Consider the following 19434-nt stretch of genomic DNA (forward strand, 5'->3'; position numbering starts at 1 on the left):
GAACACACTGAAATAAATATTTAAGCATTTAAGCATGGAAATTTGAAATACGGTGGAAGAGTGGAGACAAATCAATGTACCAGAAGGGGAACATAGAAACAATTAAAATATTAGTTAGTGACAGGAGGTTGTAAAATCCAAATGTAAGGAGAAATATGTAAGATTGGAAATAGGTAGAAAAATCAATAACTAACGATACACAAAAGATGTATTTGGACCTCAAAAAGACAAATTGGCTGTTGAGGTTAAACTAATGATGGTATAACATCAAAGGTATCACATGAAATGAAGAAGCTTAAGGGTATTATCATTAGTGATTCTCTCTATGAAGAGATTACGAAACAAGGTTTGTGTTAGAAGGCTGATACTTCATGGTGCAGAGAAATTGAAGATCTTCAATAACTAGAGAAAAGGAGCTTAGTTTTGTCTATTGGGTATAAAGTATAACCATAAGGTACTGAGTACAAGTAAATCAGGAAAGTATTTGAATATGAGGGTGTTTGTTGATATATGTAGAAGAGATATCTGCATTAGTATGGACATATGATACAAGTAAGAGGTGTTGTGTGGTGGCAGGAGAGGACAATGGAGGAGATGATGCAAGAGTGAGATGTTGAAAAATGCTGTAGTATATATCTGTGTAATGTATATTGCCAAAGAAAAATGGATATTGACTACAATGGTATGCATTTGTATATTTAAGCATACAGGTATGTATGTGTCTACAAACATGAATATATGTTTATTGCAGATTTTGAAAATATTTTAACAGTCAATCTATCTCTGGACTGAAATTTATTCAGAGGTAAAACATAACAAAGGCTTCAACTTTATACTAACCTCTCCATCATCATCAAATTTAATCTTTGTGTTTAACTCAATGTTTTTCCTTAAAGCACGTTTTGCAATAGAAACTTTACTCAAAACTTTCTTTTTGTTTTTGGTAACTGTTTTACTGTTGTCAACCTGAAAAAGAAGAGATAAAATATTTTACATGATTCATTCTAATATCTGATCTGTAAAACTGGAGAAATGTTATGAATCAAACTGGCATCAATAAAGTGAATATGAGAGAGGTGAATTGACTTCAGTAATCAATAACAATTAAGAACGGGTCGTAGGTGAATATAATAACGATTGTAGTTAGAGTATTCATATCCAGTAATACCAGAATAGTCATTAACCTCAGACCAATCCTAATTGAAAAGATCTATGATCAGAGGCGTTCCTACTTTGACTGTTACATCTTATTTCAGGTATTGTGTACTCCAGACTACATTATCTGATGAATATTTTATTAAGATTGTATGGTGTGCATGTACGGAGTCTGTTATTTCTGTTTAGAATACTGTTATTTAGGTGTTATTTCTAGTAGATCAATGACCACATAGAATCTCCCTTGTTGGCATGTGAAGCTCCCAAGCTGTAAATGGTACACAGATATGAACACCAATCTAAGTAGACATTGCAGAAAAGAGGAGAAGAGATGAGGTAAGATCTTGGTTAATTCAATACAAAAGCTAAGAATTAAAAATTATAGATTACTGGAAGTAGTAGTTAAATTAATATATAGCAATCAAAGAACTTATGATAAAGTAATGCCAACATTTTACATTTGGATGTAATTTCAATGGTTTTAATGGCTAAGTCAGTGTCTATGATATTTACAGGCTATCTTTGGTTTGTGAGATTGATATCGCTGGAGTTAGCAAGTGGTTCATGCATGACCTTGAGATAAGACAATGAATGCAATGGATATAGGCTGTGTAGAACTTAGTTGGCTTAGAGGAGAAGCTGCTGTAAAAAGCAGAATGAGGAGACAGTATGTCTATAGGCCAGAAGTTGTTAGTGTTGCTAGTAAGTCTGCAAATCAATCAGACTGCTATCTTTCGGATGGGCAGCTTGTATGTCTGGCAGAGCAGTACCATTGAGATGTAGCACTACTCCAGTGTAGGATTTAATTGAACATTAATAGAGAATTAGTGACAGATCAGAGCTGAATTATTTTCTGGCCCTGAAAAGAAGGTTAGTCTTTGGAATGCAATTTTAGCTGTATTATATATAAAAAAAAAATTATAGTAAGGCCTACATGTAATATGACATAGAGAGTTTAAACTGTATTGTCCCAACATAGAGAGGAAGAAGTATAAGACTGTCTCCAGAAAAAAAAAGTTAATATTTTATGATTAAAAAAACATTAAGAGTAAAGTAGCAAAAGACGACAGGCAACAAGCAATATACAAAATGTTTGAAGTGTAATTATATTTAAGATAGATTGAAGGAGAGAGAGAAAATATTGTGATAAAATTAAAATATATGAATTGAATGAAAACATGCTTTATGTTGATGATTTATAGATATGACCTTACAAGTTGATAGTTTAGAAATACAGGCATAACCTTCATAACAGCTCATGGCAAAAAGCCTTTTATCATCGAAATTAAAAGAATGGATAAATAAATAACTCTACCTCCTTGGTTACATTTTCAACTGGCTCAGCAGGAATTCTTCTTTTAAAGGTCAGAAGGTCATCCTCATCATCATCACAACCAAACTGTACAGAAAATTTCTCCTTATCACAGTTAGAATTGCCTTCAACACTAGACCCAGATGCTTCATTCTCAGAATCACTACTTGAACCACTTCTGGTTGATATGTGATGTTTTGGCTGAGGTTTGACCTGTTTTTTGTGCTTTTCTTGCTCACTTTCAGAGTCAGATTCATCTGATTCAGTAGACTGCATGTCATCACTCTCCTCACCGTTGGAAGCAGCTTTCTTGACAGAATTATCAGCTTCTTTTTTTAAGCGTTGTTTCTCTTCTTTTTCCAAAAACCGTACACGTGGAATTACTTCTAAGCCTAGAGAGCTACAAAATAAATTAATAGATGAGAGACTAAAGTAAGACACCTGACTGTAAAATACTTATCTAAACAGTGTCAGTATGAGAGATTACAAGGATGAATGATGAGTCATTGACTTATAAATATTTATAATTCAGTCCCTCCCTCCAAAATTTTGGGCCTTGTGCCTAAAATAGAAAAGAATATTTTAGAAGGCGGCGAGCTGGCAGAAACGTTAGCATGCTGGGTGGTGAAATACTTAGTGGTATTTTGTCTGCCTTTATGTTCTGAGTTCAAATTCCGCTGGGGTCGACTTTGTCTTTCATCCTTTTAGGGTCGATAAATTAAGTACCAGTTGCATACTGGGATGGAGGGGGGTTATCTAATTGACTGATCCCATCCCCCAAAATTTCAGGCCTTGTGCCTAGAGTAGAAAAGAATATTAATAATCCAGTGTTCATTATATAAATTTCTTAATAATTACAACTAATTAAGAAAACTAAATTATGCATATTTTATAGATGACTTTATTTGTTGATTATACATACCAGGAAAAGTTTCCAAGATCCAGATTTTTCACATCAAAAATACTTTTGTTTGACATCAAAAATACTGAACGAATATATGAAATAAAGGCCTGCAATCAGAAAAAAGATTAGGAAAGGACCTTTAAAAAATTGAATACAAGGCTGGTGACTAAGAAAGCGTCTGTAGCAACTAAGTCCAATAAATACATCACTGTTTATTTTAATGTAATAAAATGGCCAGGTGATGAAATGACATGTGATGTATTTACTGTGATGCAATACACTGTAAAGCAAATCATTATTGGTAAATTCATTGACATGTTTTTATCTGCAGAGTAAATATAGTGCAAAACATTAGAGCTTTTATTCAGTGTAAATACATCATTTTTTTTAACAATAAAAAAGAAATTCAAAGATAAAAATAAAATCTATATTAAATTTACTGAATCTCTCTCTCTCTATATATATATATATATGTGTGTGTGTGTGTGTGTGTGCAAAAAAACAAGTCAAAGTTACATTCAAAAATAGAATCACAAAAAAACCTCATTTTATCAGCATCATTCTACTCAGCTTTCATTAACAGCTATCAAATCTGAGAGTGTTACCTATGATAGTAGACTAGTACCTGGACCATAAGAAGATTTACTCCTCATTTATCAAATGCTATATAAATTGAAATAAATACAAGCCTATCGATCTATAGATATGTGAAAAGCTATCAATTTTAACTAGTTTTAGAAATCTTATAGTAATATTAATTTCAAATTTTGGCACAAGGCCCACAATTTCAGGTGAGAGGTTAAGTCGATCCCAATGTTCAACTGCTACTTATTTACTGACCCTGAAAAGATGAAAGGCAAAGTCAACCTCAGCAGAATTTGAACTCAGAATGTAAAAATGGACGAAATAAGCATTATACCTGGCACGCTAACAATTCTGGCAGCTCGTTATCTTAAATCTTATAGTAATATTAAAACATAAATCAAGCATCACACTCTGAGAGTTAGATGCTGCTATCTCATCAGCTACAGTGCCATATCTAGTTTCTAAATAATATTCATCATAGCTCTTCACTGTAAAAAGCTACGTATGTTTAAATCCTCAAATTCCTGTGGTAGGAGTATACATTGCTATACCTACATTATAACCTCCGTTTCCAGCCTCTCTCTCTTTGTCAAGCTACAATTAACTCACAATATAACACCATGTGACTGTAGTATAAATTGCTTTATTTGATGCCCTCGACAAATGTTTGTATAACACTTGATTTTATATGGCAGTTACCAGCCTTTTATCTATCAACTGAAATAATGCACTATTATTAAGCATTGTCACCATCATCAATTTACATCTATTTTACATGCGATATGGTCTGGAAGTGTGGTCACAATCTGAGTCAGTTCTTATTCGGAGATTCTGCTCTCCTATGTGGGTTAAAGGATCATATCTCACTTGTATGTTCTATTTTTTGTTTTTATGACTAAGGGCCTATTCAAATACCAACAACTTTACAGATTGTACTGGATGCATTTTACAAGCACCAGCATTAGAGAAGTTGCTATGTCCTCAACAAGAATAAAGGACCTTCTTGATGCTACATCAACAGAGATAATGTAGCACTACTTCACACAGTGTCTTGCATACATTTTATTGTGGCATCAGAACTAATGAGTTTGTCTTATGCCACAGAAGACTAGGGTCAAAGCAATGAAACCAAGAGAATGAAAAAAACAATGATTGAAATGAGAAGGTGCTGGAAATAGTAATGAAAGAGAGAGTGATGGTAGCTATGCGTTTGCTGCCAGGGATAGAGAAAGAGAGAGACAGACAATAGTAAAGATGCGTGATGAAAAGATAGATGTCAATTATTGGTTACCTGTGGGAGGAGTGATGTGTAGCAGTACACAAGGATAATGGTGAGGTGTATCAGTTGCAAACAAATTTGATCCATTACTCGTTAACACAAAGATTTGTGATAAGAGAGAATAGATTTAATGTCTTTTATTAGATGGTTGGCATTAAACATTGAATATGAGAGAAAGAGAGAGAGAGATATGACAAGGTATGGAAAAAGTAGGTGAGGGGCAAATAGAGACTTAATAGAAATATAATGGGCAAGAGATCCAACTGTAGATATCACAGATATATATGAATGAACAATAATTCATGAATACCTTTTTGGCATTATCCTTCATTTCAGTATTTTCTGCACACTGTGATTGCAGACGAGGTTTAATATCCCACAACATTTTAGGATTCACTCTGTAATAAGAAAGAGAGAAACCATAATGAATATGAATAAACATAAATCTAGGAGGGTTTCTTTATTTTGATATTTTAACTCAGCCTTTTTATGCCGGCATGGGTTAAATTCAAAATGAAGGTCTTTTAATAACTAAAGATTTACAAAAATTTTCTATGGTGACTTTGATGATAATGAGAGACAAAGTTCAATGAAATTTTATTCAAACTCACTGTATCTTTTTTATTGGGATTTTCTTTTTCTGTAAATTCTCAATCATTCCTTGCTCTTCACTGGGCAACAAAAACAATAAGGACTCACCATTCTTCTTGTATCTGGAAATCATAAATGAAAGCTGCTCTACAACAATTTAAGTCAGAACGATATGAAATGGTGCTATTACAAACAATGACCATGACCTGTGAGTCACAGAAACAATTATTTCAGTGCATTCTAACATTTGAAGGATAGCGACATACTTTTGCTCATTAAAAATTAGATGACACTATAAATATACATTCTTTCACATTAAATACTGTATAGCTACAGGTGAGAGTAAGCTTACATGGAAAAAATAGGTCATGAATGCTTGATTTTAATTTGCAAATGTAAAATATCCAATATAAAATATTCTGGCCTTGAACAATATCACAACACTCAAGGTAGAAAGCACTGAAGTTCAAATTACAAAGACTTCACAATACATTCTAAAACAGAAACAAGAAACACAGGAGAAAACAAATTATTCATTCTTACAGTAGTTCGGTTTTACTTTCATAAAATCTTGGGTTCTGAAGAGACTAATGTTGCAATTTCCAGTGTATTAAATAGTTAAGAGAAGAAACATTCTTCAGATAAGAAGTTAATATATAAAGTTTTCTAGAAATACTAGCAGTTTTAATCAGTACATAGCAGATTAACTGAAGCAATTACACAATGGAATGTCTTCAGCAGTGCATATATGCCCATGTCATACATTGTAATAGTAACTGTAATTTTCCAACAGTGGACTCTATTTAAATTCCAGTTGATTATTACCTTTGAAACCTAGTTTTCAAAAAAGTTAAGACTATGGGAAAATATCAAACATAGGAGTAAATATTTTAAACAAATATAGCCACTAACAATGTGAGTTGAAGATAGCAGAGTTTGCAAATACTAACATTTTATGGTAACTAGTTCAATACTTCAAGTTTATGCCTGAGTCAATAAAATAAGAACCAGTTATATAAAATTAATTAATTATTCCATTGCCATTTATTAAAAAGGTAGAGTCACAGAATTGATAGCACACCAAACAAGAAATACCTATGGTATTTAATAACGTTTCTTTATATTCAGAGTCCAAAGCCTGCAAAGATATAGTTTGCATTTCATCCTTTTGAAATTGGTAAAAAAAAAATACCAGGTAAGTATTGGGACCGATATTATTGATTGTATCTCTCACAGAACTTGTGGTTTTATGTTTATGTTAGAAACCATTGTTAATACTAAATTCATCACATAAAGAGTGAGAATCTCTTTGGACTTGATCATGCCACATCCTTGGTTAAAATGCTTAGTAATTCCTACTGATACTTCATTCAGTTAACCATTTATCCAGACACAAAATAAAGAGAGGGTTCAAGTTGAAAAATAAAAACAATCTTATTTTTGTTGAAACATGAAGAGAACTGCAGAAGTACCAAATGAGAAGAGTCACCAGTCTGTCCCAGGTAAAAAGCAAAACCTCAAAAACATGAAAGCAGTGCTCTCATGTGGCCACAGCCCATGGGCTGGAACAAGAGATATGTATGTATATGTATGCATGCATCAACCAAAAATGAAACTTTTGATCAATGATTGACTCCCTGACCCGTTTATAAGAGCAGTAACAACTTGTCTAACACATACCAGCATGGAAATGCAGATATAACACCATGACAATCATGATAATATATATATCATCATCATCGTCGTTTAACGTCCACTTTCCATGCTGGCATGGGTGGGACAGTTTGACTGAGGGCTGGCAAGCCAGAAGGCTGCACCAGGCTCCAATTTTTGTGTGCCACCGGCACAGGAGCCAGTCAGGCGGCACTGGCAACGTCCACACTCCAATGGTACTTTTTATGTGCCACTGGCATCAACCACGCTTGAATGGTGCTTTTTACATGCCACCATCATGGGAGCCAGTCAGGCAGCACTGGCATCGATCACGCTGAAATGGTGATCACACTGAAATTTTGTCAAAAACGTTAAGAATAAACCCTGTTCTATGTGACATATTCTACCAGTATCAGAAGTTTGAAAGTGTTTAGTTAAAAAAAATTAATCAAATAATCTGTAAGTCAAAGTTGACCGCAGCGAAATTTCAACTCAAAACATAAAGACAGATAAAATACTGCTAAGCATTTCGCCCGGCGTACTAACGTTTCTGTGAGGTTGCCGCCATAGAAAGCAAGCATTCATTTTAGAAATATATTCTTTATTCTTATTACTTAAGCGTTACTTCCTTACATGAAATTTCGTAACATTTTACCTCACAACTCTTTTTCTACTAATTTTTGTTCAATGCGACTATGATTCTGAATTCCTCATGCACTTTTCTATCATTTAAGCCTAAGAAAAATATACTTTTAATTTAAAATTAAAAAATTTATGTTAATTGAATATCTGCCTCACTGCCCCCCTCCTGAGATTGCAGATATTTTGCTGTAACTTTTTTTTCTACTGAACCAAATCTCAAACTATTTATGCCAAAGTGTAGCTAAGGAGGTGTCCTCTTTAAAACTATTAACAGTTTGCAATTTAGTTGAGAACTGAATTAGTAGTGAAGCTTGGAAGCTGCTGTGATTGACGAAATGGTGGACTTAAGCATATATTCAACCACTACTGTGGTTGAATGATATATACATATACATATATACACACACACATATATACATGCATACACACACACACACACACACACTTTATTACGTTATTTCCCAAATGACCTAAATTTGAAATGCTTAAGAACAATTCAATACATCAAATGTAGTTGTCCTACTTTTCCAAACATAAAACCGCTTCTGCCACATAAATTGCTAATGAAATTAAAATCAGAAAGGACAACTTAAATTGAATCTTACCTTGCTGTACGCCCAACTCTGTGAATGTAAGTGTTAGCATCTTCTGGACAGTCAAGTTGGATGACCCAGTTCACTTCAGGTATATCTGAAGAGAAGAAATTAAATTTTCAAAAGCTAGTGTTGCAGATTAACAAAATGTTAATAGTGATTGTGAAGCTATAAGTCCAAACTTTGCTACAGTAAAGTTAGAATAAGAAAAGAGTATATTTGGTTACAATGATACAATATCATACTAACAATTGTTACTTTAGGTACAGGATTACCCCACTCATTTTCAAAGCATAAAGAAATAAAAAATTTTTACGGAAATTAACAGATGCATTCAAAAACTGAGTTGCCAATTTTGATGTATGGGGTATCAAAGAATTCAGTAATCTTTTGGCTACCAAATAAATTTTATTTTCATTTACATATTTGCATCACAAAAATTTAACATTATAATCTTTCTATAAGTCAACTATTGCAAACAATATTTTATACCACGACGACGACACTTTTTCTATATAAGTGTGTACCTTAAAAGACATCCATTTCTCTATATGTTATGAGGAAATACAGTCACTCACTTTCTGTCTCTCATACACATGCACACATACATACAAAAAAGCTGTGCCGATTCTGTCCATAAGAAAGGAACAAATAATACAATGTGGCTGTAGGTCACAACACCCAGGCAATACCGGGATGCATTGCTAGTTATATATAAAAACACAAACTCCTTAAATAACGAAGTAATGGCACCAGCAGTGTTTACGTATAATCACAATTTAGGTTAGTTGAAATATGTCTGTCACATATTCCAACATGCGAAATACTTAAAGCAAATGATCATAATTTAACTATTAGTAGTTAAAGTTTAAAACACTTAAATAAAAAAACAAAGAAATAAAATGAAACAACGTAACACATGTAAGATTAAAACATAGATGCTGGACAAGAGAATTACATGGGCATAAACCTTAATAGAACCACGTCATTTGCTGCACAAGGTACATAACTCAGTTTGCATCAGTTGACTTGACAGATAACACGTTTCCTTACTTTTTTCAAAGATGAGTTGTTCAGATTAGAAAGTCAGTCAATTGCAAAAAAACTGTTGCTTCAACAAAAATCATCCAACTCATGATCAAATGAAAATATGAATATAAAACAATACAAAATAACAAAAGGAGCGTTTTCCTCCTCTTTTTATATTTACCAAGTCCACGAGCTGCAATGTCTGTGGCAAAGAGAACAGCATGTTGCTTGAAACAGAACTGTTGGAAGACTTCCATTCTTTTACGCTGTTTCATCTTGCCATAAAGAGCATGAAGTGAGATACCTGGCCGCATGTGACACAATGCCTTGAATATATAGCGAACCTGTCATCAAAAAAAAAAAAAGAGAACGAAAATAGGTCAATGATGGTGGATGGAGGATAGGGTGTATGTGAAGTTACATGGATTTACTGGGTGGAAACATACAGGAGCAGAGGGTAGAAAGTAACAGAATTGAAGATAAGAAGAGAAAGTGAAAGAGAAAGAGACAAGTAGAACAGAAACCGTGAGGAGAGAGAAGAAGACTGATAAAAGGAAACAATATAAATCTGAAATAAAATAAAAGGAAAGAGAGTAAGGAGACATAATGGAGATTAAAGAAAAAATTAGTGTGCAATTAATCATATGACAAAAGAATAGTCTTGGAAAAAGTTACTTGAACCAGAACTGAACTTGATTCACAGAGAATTAAACATTTCACCATAGCATATCGGTCATCAATGAAATGTTAAAGTGAAAGAAGAATTAGCCTACCTGACTGCATGTGCTCAGAAAAACAAGAATTTTTTGTCTTAAATGTTTCTTCAGGAAAGACCACAGTACTGTCATTTTGTCTTCTAGTTCACAGGTTATATAACTCTGAAAAATTGTTTTTAAAAATCAATAAATAGCATACATATAACTCACAAAATTACAACAGCACCACATGAGGGTGAAAACATACAGAAATGCAGTATTATATGTGTTTCATAACAAGCCAATGAAGGAATCTCGGCATGGTTACTCAACTTGCTAAAACACCCTATCATCTTAAAAATGGAAGAATAAATTTGAAAAAAGGAAAAGAAAAGATTGAAGAAAACATGACCAAGATGGGGAATTGAAGAGAGAGTGATGAATGAAAGAGATCCAGAGTGAGAGGGTGAAGGAGATTGAAGAGGGAACGGCATGTGTGGTGTGAAGGAGGAAGGAGTGTTAAGATGGACAAAGGAAGATGGAAGGAGTAATGGATGGGAGAGTGATGAATAACAATAACGAGTGACAGAGGAGAGAGAAGTGTAAGAAAGAGTGATATACAATACTAAAGAAGAGGGAGAGAGAGAGAGAGAGATAATAGTGGGGATTGAATACAGACAGATACAATGCTATCCCACATTACATATGCAGCATGACAGAAGAGCTCTAGAGTGATAGCAAGGAGGCACAGTAATAGGAGAGCAGATGAATGATAGATGAGAGGGTAACGAAAAGAGGGAAGTGAGCAATAAATAAAAATTTCATGCTATAATAAGCATTTACCTGAACCAGCTGTGAAGGTGTGCTTTCTTCGGCAAATTCATCAACAGAGATATAAAAGAGATTGTCCTTGTTTAAACTGAGACGAGCAAGATCTTTCACTGACCTAAAGGACAGGAACACAAATAGGAGTATTACAAATTTACTGATGACAATTATTGTAATAAAGCAATTTAGTCATTTGTATGTTAATGAAATATGCTTGGGTGGAGCAAGGAAGACATAAGAAGAAGTAGGTGCAATATTACCAGTGTAATTATGTTGACTTCATAAGACAAATAACTAAATGTTTCTACTATCAAAAATATAGAAAGTGGCATATGGCAGAGAAATGGAGCAGATACCTCATGGTATTCAGCAGCTTTCCTTTATGTACTGAGTTCAAATCACATTGGGTTTGAAATATTAACCATGTTATTTGTGTTGTTGACTTCAGAAAGATGAAATGCAAAAGAAACTGATGTAAATGACTGATCTCCTCTCTTCAAAATTGCTGGCCTTGTCTAAATTGGAAACCATTATTACTATTATATTGCAATTTGTGATAAGCTTCGTTGGTTACAGGCTTTCCAATGAGTCAGTGACCAGTCCATTGCATTTCTGACAGCAATGTCACCTTGAGTAACGTATCTTCTATATGGTCTTAAGTTGACCAAAATCTTATAAGTGGAATATGGTAGATAAAAATTGTGTATAAGCCCATTACGACTGTTCTCTTCTTGGGTGCTAGACTTAACTGTTACCCCTTTTAACACTACTACCTAGCTCTTGTGTACCTTTAGCAGGGCACTGCATCTCCAGGCTTAGGGTGATTCCTCTCTTACCTTCACCACTTTAGAGGCCCTGAAAATATAGATATTAAACTTCCTCCCTTGCGAGAGAAAGAGAGGTGGTGAGGTCTACTTTTCATACTGAATTTTGTTTTGTTCATTCTAAACTCTAGACCAAACATTCCACAGAGCTGCTGCTTCATATTCCAACTGTTCTGAATTTAACTCGCCATGGAGATGAATCAATTACTTATGTTATATTTTTACTTTAAAAACTTTTAACCTTCCAATACCCATCATTCATGTAAATTGTGAAATTCATCACTATAGATTGTGGGCAGGGAGTTCATTCCTCATTTTTAAGATAACTGTTTGGGGAAAACACTAAACATGTCAACCCTCAACATTTGTGGAGGGCTTACAAAGAGCATGAGAACAACCCATCTTCCAACTCAAACAAATAAAATAAAATAAATAAAACCTCACAAAAGGCAACATACATGAAAAGAATAATTAGTCCTTACTTTGTCTGTGTGGCAGAAAACAATAAAGTCTGTCTGGATGGAGGTAAATTATCCAAAATGGCATTCATTGTTTCAGTAAATCCAAGGTCCAGGATACGATCAGCTTCATCAAGAACTGAAAACAAAGTATTGTCATAAGACTGTCAGGTGAAATGGTTCAGAACTTTTACATGAATGTGGTGGAAATGGTACAGATGGAGGAGTTGTCAGATGCTTTATATTTTTTTGAAAGTTTCTTTCCTGAGTTCAAATTCTTGTCAGGTTTAGCTTTGACCAATCATTCCCAAGTGAGACAATTAAATAAATACCAGCCACATATTGGAGTTTATTCAATTGACTATATTATCCCTTCACATTAAAAGATTATGGACAAATATAGACATACATTTACAACAATTCATTAATTTCTTGAATGGTTTTGCATAGATTTTTCTATGCTTAGCAGAAGCTGACCAATATAAAGTGTATAGAATTGGTAGACAGGAAACTGTTGGAACCTGTTGTATGTGTGAGGTGGGAACAGTGCTGGGGAGACTCCAGTATGCTGATGATCAGGGTCTCAACAACAAACAAGTTGATGAATTATTGGACAAGTTCCAAATGTGGAAACAGAATTTAGATTCAAGAGACTCAAGTCGATTTAGTAGTTTTAGTGAGCACATAAGTTAAATACTACTATCAACTGGAATGTAACTATGTAGGATATGTGGAAAGGGAGTATGAAAGAACCCCATACACTACAACCAAGGCAAACAATGTGGGCACAAATGGTACAGTGGACTCTCAATCATGCTGATAGATTTCATATGTAAAAGATGCATAAGAGTAGCTAGCAATAGCATCACCCAAGAAATGAAATCTCTGAATTGTCCACAAAACTCCTTAAAAGAAGTTAATAGCTTTTGTTACCTCAGTCATCTAATCAACAGTGGGTGCACAATTTGCAAGATTGTATGGGAAGGAGAATAAGGAGATGGGGAGGCAGACTGCCAAAATGGTTCGGTTTGAAGGGTGGATGAGCAAAGAACCATGAGCTGGGGAGGATAGATTGATGAAGATATATGTATATGTACCAGTAGGAATTTGATAATCTGGCAATAAGACCAAAGTATAAATATTACATTTATCAATACATCTCACCCACCTACTTTTCATGAACAATCCTCAAATTAAATGAGTCTCTTCACTAAGTGTGCTATGCTCTCTCTCTCCCTAAAAAGCTTCATTCTTAAAATGTGTCAAGGAGAGTTGTCTTTTTCTTTAGATCAAAGGTAAAAATATATCCCTACTGGCTGCAAAATAAAAACCCACTAATTTCACTCATTGCTCCAAATAATTATTATCTTAGAGAAAGGTTTTCAATTAACACTTTTCTTCAGATAATAAAATATAAAAGTGACTTACTGAGTATCTGCAGGTTATGGGCATTAAAATTAGGTGTCTCATCCATGTGTTGTAGGAGTCGTCCTGGAGTACAGATGACAATGTTAGTATACATGATCTGCTTGGATTCCTCTTTTAGGTTCTGTTCAAATATATAGATCAACAAACAAATGTAGAAATATATATATAAAGCGATAAACACAGAAAGATATAAGTTATTTTAGTTTCTTTATTGATAAATTACAAGCTATAAACTTTCACATCAAAATCAATAAATATTTTTTTAATACTACTTTATCTAAGCAATTGCTTGGATTTCAAGTTAACCCTTAGTCACATAATGCACAGTCTGAATTGTCCTTGCAAAACTTTCATGCAGATCAGGCTTCCTTATTAACTTATTAGTAGGTGAAATAGCTGAATGGAAAAAGGTATTGGAATAATATGTTTTGAGTTCGAATTCAATAAGAAAAAATGAAATATCCTACATGCTCCATTTGCACTAACTGTTGCAATTAGGTATTAAATATTTTTGAAAATGATCTATTAGTACAAAGAAAAAATTATCATGCACTTGCTTAATTATGACATGGGAACTTCTACATGGCAGAAATAGCAACCAAACCTTCCTCAAATCAAACAACCATTTTGAACAAAGAAAGAAAGGTACATTGGATAATGTAGTTTGAGATAACATTAAAACATGGCTAGAATGTTTTCAATCATATCTCTGTTTAATCAAGATTGACTTGAGACTAAACAACAGTAACCATCTGAGATGTGCACACCTATATAACATATCCGACCCATGGGTCATTTTAATCCCACAGTAACTTTGAATTAGAAATGTACCGAACCTTAACTGATATAACTTTAATTCCTACTATTGATAGTACATCACATGTCTTCAGATAAATAATTTCTAATCAAGCAGAAGTTACACAGGCCAACTATTCAGCTGTTATAACAGGATCCCTCTTTTTTTTATTAGTCATGAGAAGAGAGAGACAGTGCCTATGATCTCTGCAGATCCTGTCATAGTAGCAAGATCGATGTAGTTGATGGTAGCCTAAACATTTGCAAGAGAAACATGTTTGGAAGGGAACTAAGATTTGGTTCAAATACTTGCATGATCATTTTTGATCTGGCCTGACACAAGGTACAAGTGATATTATTGAAATCTGGTATTTATTTTCAGCATAGACTTGTGATAAAGGCACCCAAGGACCAAGTGATGTTAAATCAGGTAGCATATTAGGCCTACTACACTGGTAATAAGGGTACCTCAAACCTCATCAAACAAAACAATATATATATATATATATATATATATATATATATAATAAAACATTTTAAAAAATATCCAGCAAAGAATATGCTGTAAGATCAAAATAGGGAATAATGATAAAATAAAAATAGAAGAGAACCTATTACTTACCATCCCACCAACAGTTAGACCAGCAGAAAAATCATGTTGTTTCCCAAGCCGTCGAAGAACTGCAAAGGTCTGATAAGCGAGCTCTCTAGTTGGAGATATAACTAGGGCACCTAATCCATCGAGATTAGTCCATTTTTGGCAGTAGAGACATTCAAGAAGCTGAAGAACAAACATAGTTTATATTTTATAGTAAAATATTTACTTTAATGTTGTTATGGTTTCTCACCAATAATAATGGTTACTAATTTAGACACAAGTCCAGTAATTTTTAGGGGAGAGGGTTAGTTAATACTATCAACCCTAGTACTTGACTGGTACATTATTTTATCGGTTCTGGAAGATGAAAGACAAAGTTTACCATGACAGGATTTGAACTTGGAATGTACAGGGACTTAACTAAATATCAGAAAACATTGTCTGGCATCCTGGAAAAGCAAGGCCAGTATGTGAGAGAGTGAACTGGATGTAGAGGTTACCATTGTATCAGTTATGCTAGATATAAAAGCTTTAACAGGGTTCTACTCTCATTATAGGCTTGATGGATGGACATGGACTCCTTGTTGAGTTCATCTACTTTTATAGACAAGTATTGTTTCTTTGTCCTATCAGGATGTTCTTTCACACTTAATATAACAGGATGAGTGATATTATTAGTTTATTCACCTATGATTTACATGATTACTGCAGCAGATCATTTTTGATCTGGCCTGACACTTGATGCAATTTACAAGTGATATTATTGAAGTCTGGCATTTATTTTCAAATCCGTTCTGAAATAGAGACGTTAGAATTGAAATAAGGACCACATTATTAGCACCTTTACAATGTTCAAAGGTCACAGAAGAAGTCAGTTTCAGTACTACCAAGTAAATCAAACACTTTAAATTTCATAATGCTGTTACTGCTTTTTTAGTTTAGTCTGAAGGAAAACTGTGCCATGGCATATGTCAAATGAACCTGTGTAGAAGAGAGGGTATGCAACATCTAGTCCAAAGCAGGAGAGGATGTTGTAGTGGCAGTAGAAGAGTTGGAGAGCAGAAGAAACAGTGTATCAATAATCAAGTGATGACAGTGTCAATTTAGCTTTCTACTGAGAAGCTCGATGAACTGAGGCATTGAAAGATGTCTGACCAGGGCTACTTAATAACACTGACTACAGGATCTCCTGACTTCATGGTTGGTTGCTTATCACAATACTGATTTGACCATCTGCTGTTCTCATTGTAGTTCAGTTCCTTAACCCTTCAGCATTTAAACCAACCATATCTGGCTCACATATTCTATCAATTTTATGTTCACTCCGGCAATATCATTCTCAAAATATGCAATCACATCACTGAAATTTAAAAGTTATGAGATAATGCATGATCAATTTAAAACAATGTGAATAAAAAGCATTACATTTGAAAGAGTAATCTGAATGTTAAAGAGTCAATGAGTTCAAAAACAATCTACCCAAAATTAAAATTTAACTTACAGGAATAAGAAAAGCTAGTGTTTTGCCAGATCCAGTTTTGGCAGCTGCAAGAACGTCATGTCCCTGCAAAGCAATACCTATGGATTCTTTCTGAATTTCTGTTGGCATTATGAATCCAGAATTTTTTATACCTGCAACAACAAAAGAAAGTAATTAAATAGAGTCACTCTCAATATGAATCATGCAGAATTAATTTAATAAACAGCATGGTGCTTAATGATGGATGGTAATAATAACTTTTTACCTAAGTACATGATTATAAATTTTGGAGAATGGGTAAGTGATTTGATTAACTTGACTATTTGACAGTTTCTCATGTTAGTGACCTTAAAGGGTGAAATGCAAAGTTAACCTCAGTAAGATATGAACTTGGAAAAGAAAGGAATGAACTAATTAATAGTATTTTATCTGCTGCTTTACCCCACTTCATAATTGATAGTAATGATTTCATACATTGGCAAAAGGCTACGCATTTTGAAGAAAGATTGCAGATTTAATTAAATGATGGACACAGCAAAGTTGACTCGGGCGGGATTAAATAATAATTGTTTTTAACAGAAGCACAAGGTCAGAAATTAGGAGGACAAGGTTAATTGATTACATTGACACTTATTCTTGATTGATATATTATTTTATTGTCCAACCCATGCCAGCATGGAAAACAGATGTTATATGAAGATGATGATGACCCTGAAGATATGTAAAGCAAAGTTGACGTTGGTGGGATTTGAACTCAGAATGTAAAGAGCCAGAGTACATAATGCAAAACATTTTCCTGATTCTCTAATGATTCAACCAATCTATTGAATTTGGATTAAAGAATAATGATCTCTTTTAACCAGGCACAAAGATTATTGATAAGATTACACTTGGGTTTAAATGTGTGGTGAAATATTACAGAGAAACTATGATGCCAGGCTCTTAACCACATAGTAAAGAGATTGAATCATCTAGACAAGGTACATAATTATGCTTCACACAGAATTCATGGTTGAGAAGTAGCACCTCCAATTGATGGATAAGAAATCAGCACACAGGAAAGGCAGCTAACTGTAAAGACACCTGTTCTAGCAATATGCAAATATAAACACATTGCATTCATGTAGTAGAGGCAAAACAGCTTGGCTGAGCCCATTCATGAGAATAATCAAATTAATCTGTACAAGTTAACAGAATGCTTGTTATATAAAACCTATTCTTAGTGCTGGAATACAAAGCCTATACTCTTGTGTTTTGTTTTGTCCTATATTCGTTTATGTTTCTAAATGGCAAAGTGAAATTTGAAAGAAATTTGGCAAGTCAACAGTGTAGAGGCTCTGTAGTATATTTATAAGATGCGGAGGCAGTGCCCTAAACGTTACTTCAACCTTCTAAACTAGTCAAATAAATGCAGTTTGAACTTCTACAGAAGTAATGTGTGCAGGAGGAAGAAAAGATTGCATTATGGAGTTTAAGGGGAGATACAATACATATGTCAAGAGGAAAAGTGGGGACATTAAGTGAGTTAAATAGGTGGCCAATAAACTGTAACTATATCAAATTAGTTATATTTCTCTTTGTAATTGAACTTTAGGATGAAAATCACAATCTTAGGTCTTTATAATATGAAAATATAATACAAACCAATTTGAGTGCTTTCAGACAATGGGAAGTCTGTAAACTTCCTGATAGCAGTTGGGTTTAACTGAAATAAAAGATAAATATTTTCAAACTCATATTAAATGAAGATGTGCTGCATTGCAGATCCATCCAATCCTAACCATAATGAAAAGACAGATGATGACGATCATATTCTTAGTAACAGCCGCAGTACTGTGCTCCTGGTCAAGTCACTTTATTCTGTCAGTCTACTTAGCCGAAAGAGTGACTGACAAGGCAAAAAAAGTATCCAACTGACATTAAACATCATAAGCACCACTCTGAGACAAAAAAGGATCCACAATCTCACCAACAGGATAACATATCTATAGCTTGTCAGCTGTTATTGAAGGTATTTGTTTTAATAACTATGTATATATACATATATATGGAAAATGGTCTAGCCAACCGAAACTAGTGTAGAAAATTTAAATAGCAGAATCCAAGAAAAGTAGTGTTGGGTCTGCATCAACAATTAGTAAGTTCAAAATGTTAATAATGTGGAATACATTATTTTGCAATGCAAAAGTCTAATGTTTTGAACAGATCACATTAGTAACTGTTGGTGTATGTCTGATGGTGGATAAAAGAATTGTGACAGGAGTCTAGAAAAACTAAGAGAACAAAAGGCATTCATAAAAAAACTGAAAGCAATCACAAGCAGCAATGGTTTTCAACAAGTGAACTGGCAAAATAAAATGTAGTGTTACAGACTTGGAGAGTTAAGCCAACCTCTTTGTGGGCTATATTAGGCCCACAGCTTTGCTATGTCTAAAGGAACCTGTGCCAGAATTGTACAGTCATTATATTGCTGCTATTTTCGAGGCTTCCACCTCACCCCACTCTGTTTTTCGGACCCACAAAAGGGTTTTGTAGCATATTAGGATGTCACAGGAATTCATTCAACGAAAAAAAAAAAAAAAAAA

At 33.9% G+C, this 19434-nt stretch overlaps 1 protein-coding gene across 1 annotated transcript in view; it reads right to left on the minus strand.

Annotated features, from left to right (window-relative positions):
* Window positions 1–19434, minus strand: part of LOC106884312 (probable ATP-dependent RNA helicase DDX10) — a 127153-nt gene that overhangs the window by 6062 nt on the left and 101657 nt on the right. Inside the window, exons 2-15 of the mRNA XM_052978609.1 lie at window positions 18494–18554; window positions 16871–17001; window positions 15394–15552; window positions 13977–14097; window positions 12573–12687; window positions 11282–11384; window positions 10517–10621; window positions 9925–10087; window positions 8727–8811; window positions 5847–5948; window positions 5546–5633; window positions 3390–3478; window positions 2471–2867; window positions 841–966 (exon numbers count right to left, since the gene is read on the minus strand). Coding sequence (XP_052834569.1) covers window positions 841–966; window positions 2471–2867; window positions 3390–3478; window positions 5546–5633; window positions 5847–5948; window positions 8727–8811; window positions 9925–10087; window positions 10517–10621; window positions 11282–11384; window positions 12573–12687; window positions 13977–14097; window positions 15394–15552; window positions 16871–16978 — 1761 coding nt within the window. The 5' untranslated portion in view covers window positions 16979–17001; window positions 18494–18554. The remainder of the gene's footprint in view (window positions 1–840; window positions 967–2470; window positions 2868–3389; window positions 3479–5545; window positions 5634–5846; window positions 5949–8726; window positions 8812–9924; window positions 10088–10516; window positions 10622–11281; window positions 11385–12572; window positions 12688–13976; window positions 14098–15393; window positions 15553–16870; window positions 17002–18493; window positions 18555–19434) is intronic.

Source organism: Octopus bimaculoides, chromosome 2, assembly GCF_001194135.2.
Source record: "Octopus bimaculoides isolate UCB-OBI-ISO-001 chromosome 2, ASM119413v2, whole genome shotgun sequence".
Taxonomy (NCBI): domain Eukaryota; kingdom Metazoa; phylum Mollusca; class Cephalopoda; order Octopoda; family Octopodidae; genus Octopus; species Octopus bimaculoides.